Raw genomic sequence first — 7,431 nt, 5'->3', positions numbered from 1 at the left:
AATAAAATAATTTGTGGCGTATTTTTTATACGATTATCATTACTTAACTCACTAGAAAGGGTATAGCCGTAGTATATTATATCACTAGTACAATATAGAATTTATTAGGTGCAATGCATAAGAGTAGTCATTGACGACAGCCTGGGAAGAATTACTGAAATAGTCAATATATATTTGATGACAGAAAATTAAGAACAAGTAATGGTGAAAATGACACTACATAATCAGTTAATTAACCATGCATGTCACTAAGGAAATGTTGAGCATAACGAGTTGCCCAATCATACTACAATCATATATACCGCGTTCTTTTTTTTAATCACAATTTATGAAACTGATAGATAGACACAAACGTTCATATTATATGTGGACTTAGTAACAGTTGATTTTTTTTTGTTCCTTTTTTAATCTTTTATTGCAAGGTCAGATATTGAGCAACGAAACATTATCCTTTGTAGGAGGATTTAATAGTTAGTACATAAGTTAGTGAGGTCATATATTCAGATTCCACGAATAGCGTTAGCTAGCGTGGGAGTGAATGACCATTAAGGCATTAACAAAAAACAACTACTCCTCATTGTTGCATACAATTGGCATCATCCATACCCACCCACTGTATTTATATATGTCCTTTTTTGTCAAATTTTGCGGATAAATCTATTCCATTATATTTCCTTATTTCCTTTTCAATTAGTTGGTAATCAGAGGAAGTACTAGATATACTATTCCTTCACTAATTGATTCATCAAGCTGAATGAGGGGAAAGGAGATAAATACTTGATTTTTTCTTGGTATGTATGCAAATATTACCATGAAAATTATAGGTTAGACTAGTCATAATTTTAAGAGTGGCATGGAATACAACATTATTCATCAAGTTTTATCTAAATAGCTAATTGATGGAAATGCACACTTTTGAAAGTTGACCTTCGTTACTTTGTGAATACTTTTCTGAAATGTTGCCAATATAATTATTGTTAATCGCGTGATTCTTTTAATTCCATTCACATAAAACATCGTTCTATAAGCTACACATACTCTAAAGAAAAAAGAAAAGGAGACTCTTCTAGTTATGCATGTGTATCAAGGATTTCAATTTCTAGCATATTTCCTTTAGTTTAATTCGTTTTGTTGGTAGTAATCTTAAAGAAATTCGAGGCCTGTGAGTGTCCGAGATTATCGTAAAGTTGGATGAGAATTTTAAGTTAGTCGTACTGGTACCGACGGTGACTACTGAGAGTTGGATTGCAATGGCCGTACGTAGCAGCAGCAGGTAGATGAAGAAAGACGGGTTCTTTTATTATGCGCTATCAAATAATGGAGTATAGCTATCTCAAATGAAATCCTACCATTGAAATTTATTGATAGAAGACAAGTTGACAGCCATCGTGGAATCGGACGCATTCTTAATATTTTCCCGTACCCTACACCTACCTTCCTTCCCAGTTCCCAAACCCGCCACGTGTCACAGTTCATAAAGGCCAAATCAAAAGGGTAGCTTAGCTAAATACTAGCAAAAGACAAAATAGAACGGCCCTGATCAGGCGCAGATCTGCACTGCGAAGCTGGGGGCAATTCTCTTCACACTGAGACTCGGTGTAGCGGCTTTGTTTGTTTCTTTGCTATAAACACACACACACTTCAACAGCACACCATGTATTTGCTTTTCACTGTTTCTGTCTTTGTCTCACTCTCTGTCTCTTTCTCTCTCTACAACCCTACCTGACTCAAATTCTCTTATTTTATCGTTTTCCCGCAGTTAGATCTCTCCGCTCCGGTGCCTAGTCGGATCCGGGCCGTCGTTTCTGGACCGGCCCATGTCCGCCCTTTGACTCGGCCCAACCCAACAAACCGCACCGCCGCTGCATCTCTCTTCCCATGGGCCAGTGCTACGGCAAGCCCAATCCCACCGCCGGTAACCACCATGACGTCGACCCAGCCGCCGCAATTGAGGCCTCCGGGGAAGCATTTCGCTCCCCGCTCCCCTCCTCCGCCGCCACCAACGGCTTCCCGTCGGTGAAGTACACGCCGGCGCGCTCGTCCTCACATGCGAGCCCATGGCCAAGCCCGTACCCTCACGGCGTGAACGCCAGCCCGTTGCCGGGGGACGGGGTGTCGCCGTCGCCGGCCAGGGGGACTACGCCGAGGAGGTTCTTCAGACGGCCGTTTCCTCCTCCGTCTCCGGCGAAGCACATAAGGGCGTCGCTGGCGAAGAGGCTGGGGCAGGGTAAGCCGAAGGAGGGGCCGATACCGGAGGATCGAGGGGCGGAGGCGGAGGCGGTGGCTGAGCAGTCTCTTGACAAGAGCTTCGGTTATGGAAAGAACTTTGGAGCTAAGTATGAGCTGGGAAACGAAGTGGGGCGAGGGCATTTTGGTCATACCTGCTCCGCCAGGGTGAAGAAGGGTGAGCTCAAAGACCAGCTTGTTGCTGTCAAAATCATTTCCAAGGCCAAGGTACTCCAATTCCTGCCCCTTTTATGTATCATCCTTCTCTTTATATATTCTCTTTTTGAGTCTTCTACTTACTTCTTGTCCTAGTTGATTCTTAATTTATTTGTTTGTTTGTCTTGGATGGTTGATTGTGATTACTTTGGACTCTTATGATGGCATTTGGACAATTCAGGTTGAATTTTGTCAGTCTTTGGTTGATCCATTGCCGGGAATCTATGACATTCCAGCCATTGTCTTTGTCCCCTTTCGTTCCTATTGGATATTGAAATAGGAACTGGTTATAAAGTTACATGGAACGGAATGAAGTCTAGAAATTCCTGCCACAGTGGTTTTCTGAAATTTTTAATTCTGTAGCCCTTGATAAGAAAGCTATGCTGTTTTCCTTGTTGCGATTGAAACTGTTGTCGTTACTTTGATTTTACTTCTGTTTTTGTTGGACTTGCATTTGTTGCATTTGTTGCTTTTGCAATTTACAACAACAAGACTTCCGTCCCATACTTTTGAAATATCTTTAGAGAATATATCTCAAAATACATTTGTTATTTGGGTTGAATAATTTGGATTTTTATGCAACTATGCTATTTTTGCTTCATCCAGTTATAAAAGTTATGACTTATGACCACAATTAGTTGAATCAACGTGTTACTTATGGCAGATGACCACGGCAATAGCAATTGAAGATGTTCGTAGAGAGGTGAAGCTATTAAAAGCTCTATCTGGCCATAAGCATCTTGTCAAATTTTATGATGCTTACGAGGATGCCAACAACGTGTACATAGTTATGGAGTATGTATTATATCTTGTACAATCTTTCTTATGTTTTCTTTGTACATATCCTTGATTAGTGGGCTAGATTGAACTATAGATAGGAAATTGGTGCTCTTATACCCATTATTTTACTGTCAATATCTGTAGTTAATTTCTGGTTTTTCTGCTTCTACTCAACTAATATTTTGATGGTGGACATGGTAGGCTTAGTAAAAGATGATAATGTAGTAGCATGCATCTTCTAGTGATGCTTATTGATTTTATTTTATTTTTTTATCAGATTGTGTGAAGGTGGGGAGCTTCTTGACCGGATTTTGTCAAGGTTAGTGTTTCATTATCTTTGTAACTTTTGATTTTCTAGGAGGTTGAGTCTTGGGAAAATGGTAGGATTGCTGCCTTGTGACCTAGTGGTCACAGGTCCATGTTGTGAAAATAGTCTTTACTTGTGGGGGTATAGGTTATTTTTACAATCCCAACACTGCAGTCCATAACTTTAGGAGCCTCATATACTAAGTTGACCTTCCTTGATATTTGCGGAATTGCGGTTTTCAACTTGGTATGACCTTTTAATTTGATTGAGGAATGTTATCCTGTATTCTAGGGGGGGAAGATATACAGAGGAGGACGCCAAGGTTATAGTTTTGCAGATTCTAAGTGTAGTTGCTTTTTGTCATCTTCAAGGTGTTGTCCACCGTGACCTAAAGCCTGAGGTTTGTGCATTTAATATTTGTTCCTATTATTTGTAATGTTAACATCAAGTTTTAGAGTCTTCTTGGACTCAGTTATATAAGGATAAAACTAAATAATGTTGCTGATAACTTGTCTGCGTTAACTTTTATAGAATTTTCTCTTCACTTCAAGGAGCGAAGATGCTGATATGAAGCTTATAGATTTTGGTCTATCTGATTTCATCAGGCCAGGTAATTATTAGATTGATTCTTAACTTTAGTATTGTCCCACGTTGTCATTATCTATAAGATTACTGCGGCCTTTCGTTCATGCATCTTTAGATGTTGATATAAAGCCAATTCTCCTAAGTTTTCCTTTCATACATGTTGATATTCATATACAGATGAACGGTTGAATGACATTGTTGGGAGTGCATATTATGTTGCACCTGAGGTCCTTCACAGGTCATATAGTCTAGAAGCAGATATATGGAGTATCGGTGTTATCACCTACATCTTACTATGTGGAAGTCGGCCTTTCTGGGCTCGAACAGAATCTGGAATTTTTCGTGCAGTGCTCAGAGCTGATCCCAACTTCGATGATCTACCCTGGCCAACTGTGTCTTCAGAGGCTAAGGACTTTGTCAAAAGGCTCTTAAACAAGGATTACAGGAAAAGAATGACCGCTGTCCAAGCACTGAGTAAGTTTTGATACACTTTAGATTATTTATGGTTGGTTTTAGATTCTGTGTAATGTTCCTTTCTTGTTATCATGATATTATAATTTGTGGAAATTGGCAAACCAGGAATAGGATATTTTTTGGTACATTGCACCAAAAGAAATATGTATGTTTTTGTATGTAAAGAATAAGAATTTGATATTATTACTACGATTTGAATATATACTTCAATGTTGACGGTTGTGGAATTTCACATCCAATTATATTCTTCCTCGGGAAGTGGGAAAAAAAGATACAATTTTAGATAACTTTTTGTTTTTCTGGTATTTCTACATTATAGAAGTGCATTTTATGTTATGGTAGACTACCACAAGATAACTCAATCGACTATACTACATGTATACCAAAGTTAGACACCAGTATAAAATACATATTGGATTACAAATATATATTGAAAATAAATTAAATCCACACATGTATTTATACACAAATACATTGGTGGCTGATTTTAGTGGCTAATTTTGGTATACGAATAGCATTTTTGTATCTCAGTTGATTCCATTTGTAATACAAGATTAGATGTACATAATGGTAGATCTAGAGACCTGTTCATTGCAAATCGACTCAGGAAACTAATCAATGCGCACTTCTGTAACTGCAGCTCACCCTTGGTTAAGGGATGACAGTCGTCCTATTCCATTAGATATATTAATTTATAAACTAGTGAAGTCATATCTTCATGCGACTCCATTCAAGCGTGCAGCAGTGAAGGTATTGTTCATTTCCTCCCGTGAATAAGCATATGCTTAGATAATCTTTTTGTTCAGTTTCAGTTGGCAAATTTTTTAAAGATAAAATTGTAAAGGAAATGTTGTTTTTATTATTATATAACCTTGACAAATTTTTGTTAACTTTTTCAATTACAAATGAAAATGGGAAAGTAAAACATGTCTGCAGTGAGTTCATGTGCACTTTTTACTGAATAAATATATATTTTTTCCAATGTGCTGTTATTAATTTATACTACTTTCTAAACAGATATAGCACATGCTTATTTCATTTTATAAATATCAAACTGAAGATTTTATTGTATTCTTTCCTGCACAGGATACTAACTAATTCTTTTCCCCTTCACGTTGTTTATACAGGCCCTTTCAAAAGCCTTGACAGAGGATGAGTTAGTTTATCTTAGAGTACAATTCAGATTGTTGGAACCAAATAGAGATGGGCATGTCTCCCTTGACAATTTCAAAATGGTTATCTACTGCTTCACTATTAACTCTGCAAGTCTCGTTATGATTGATAATGTGGAGTTATATTTGTGTGTTGTGTGTGATGATCATATCATTCAGTAATCTTGCTAGCTTCTGCATATTTTTATTTATTCCATAGATATCAACATGAACATGTACTTCGAAAGGTTGTGGTTAATTGGTCATGCATTCCTCCATCATTTCTTTAGGACTTTTTCTGTCGTTATGATTAAGTTTTTAAATTTGAAATTTACAGGCTCTTGCTCGTCATGCCACTGATGCCATGAGGGAGTCAAGGGTTCTCGAAATCATACATGCGGTGAGCTATTCCCATTGCTTTGGAATTATTGAGCACACAAGTTCCAAGCTATGCTATTCATTTTTAAACGTTTTGCCCAAACAGCAAGAGTCTTCCTGCTACCCTAATCCCATATTCATTTTCTGGGTTGAATAATAATACTGTATGTAGATGGAACCACTTGCCCATAGGAAGATGGATTTCGAAGAATTTTGTGCCGCTGCTATTAGCACTTATCAACTGGAGGCACATGATAGGTGGGAAGATATTGCCAATACTGCTTTTGAGCATTTTGAGAGAGAAGGCAACCGTGTGATATCAGTTGAAGAGTTAGCAAGAGTAAGTGGTAGCAGTTTCTTTTCGTCATATTATTCTATTTCTTTTACCTCGGTTATTATAATTTATGCTTGTCTATGTTTTTTCCTTTATCGTGTGGCTTCAGGAGTTGAATCTTGGTCCTTCAGCTTATGCCATTCTCAAAGATTGGATACGAAATACTGATGGGAAGCTCAATTTACTTGGATATACAAAATTCTTACATGGCGTGACTCTCCGGTCAAACCCAAGACACCGATGACCTTAGACCTTTGGCATATAAAGGTAGGGAGAAAAGATCTTATAGGTTTATAGGAATTTAGTTTCTTCATTTTTTGTTTCTGGATGGGTGGGGGGAAAGAACAATGTGTATAAATGAGTGTGATAGCTGATATGGTATGAGGAAAGGTCGAGTCAATATTCCTGCTCTCTGCTCTCGCCCTATTTTGCAGTTTGCAGATACTATGTTTCTACGGGTTTGAGCCCGTAGCGTGCTTATTCATTTGTTTCCGAACGTTTCTAACCAGTACAAAAAATCAAATTCCAAGCAAGTTGCATCGTCCAATATGCGCTACAAGGAGATCATCGCTCTGTTCTACTTCACTCTAATTAAAGGCGCCCCCATATCTTCCCTCACATACATTATTAGTGTTGCAGTCAACGTCAATAAGTCCACTCATTGCTCCTTAGTGAAAACAAAAAGTAAAATCAAATTATTTCTCCTTTGACTCTTTTGCAGACCACCATGCAGCCTGCTCAAGACTTGTCAGAAAGCCTCCATAAAAAGGTAGAGATCCAAAAAGATCGATCACTGCTGCTTTTCTCAGAGAACGAACTCAACTATATTCCTAACATGCTCAATAATGGGCCCAACGTTTATCAGTGAAGTGTTCACAAAATTATTTTGTAAAAGAAAAAAAATTGAAACTTAAGTCAACAAAGTAAATTACTTAAACAAACCAGATATCGAAGAAGAGATGTATATACGTCTCTTTCTT

The 7,431-nt window shown here is 37.9% G+C and overlaps 1 protein-coding gene across 2 annotated transcripts; it reads left to right on the top strand.

Moving 5' to 3' along the window:
* Positions 1–247: 247 nt before the first annotated feature.
* Positions 248–6,998, top strand: LOC112758528 (CDPK-related kinase 3). Of its 2 annotated transcripts, none has more exons than XM_072220054.1 (12): positions 248–791; positions 1,760–2,454; positions 3,107–3,237; positions 3,500–3,541; positions 3,821–3,929; positions 4,061–4,139; positions 4,292–4,588; positions 5,229–5,338; positions 5,716–5,823; positions 6,077–6,139; positions 6,290–6,457; positions 6,561–6,998. In XM_072220054.1, the coding sequence occupies exons 2-12, from the start codon at positions 1,879–1,881 to the stop codon at positions 6,693–6,695; spliced, it is 1,818 nt and encodes a 605-aa protein (XP_072076155.1). In that variant the 5' UTR covers positions 248–791; positions 1,760–1,878; the 3' UTR covers positions 6,696–6,998. The 2 variants fall into 2 exon arrangements, with proteins under 2 accessions (XP_072076155.1, XP_025663009.1); XM_025807224.3 differs by having other exon boundaries at positions 587–1,656.
* Positions 6,999–7,431: the final 433 nt, after the last annotated feature.

This window comes from Arachis hypogaea, chromosome 16 (assembly GCF_003086295.3).
Source record: "Arachis hypogaea cultivar Tifrunner chromosome 16, arahy.Tifrunner.gnm2.J5K5, whole genome shotgun sequence".
NCBI lineage: Eukaryota > Viridiplantae > Streptophyta > Magnoliopsida > Fabales > Fabaceae > Arachis > Arachis hypogaea.
This window is presented reverse-complemented; position numbering and strand designations above follow the sequence as displayed.

Excerpts from the sequence above, each read along its gene's own strand:
- LOC112758528 (XM_072220054.1), top strand. The coding sequence starts at position 1,879 with ATGGGCCAGTGCTACGGCAAGCCCAATCCCACCGCCGGTAACCACCAT. Across the intron at positions 4,589-5,228 it reads GACCGCTGTCCAAGCACTGA|CTCACCCTTGGTTAAGGGAT; the intron begins GTAAGTTTTGAT and ends CTGTAACTGCAG. Across the intron at positions 5,824-6,076 it reads CCCTTGACAATTTCAAAATG|GCTCTTGCTCGTCATGCCAC; the intron begins GTTATCTACTGC and ends TGAAATTTACAG.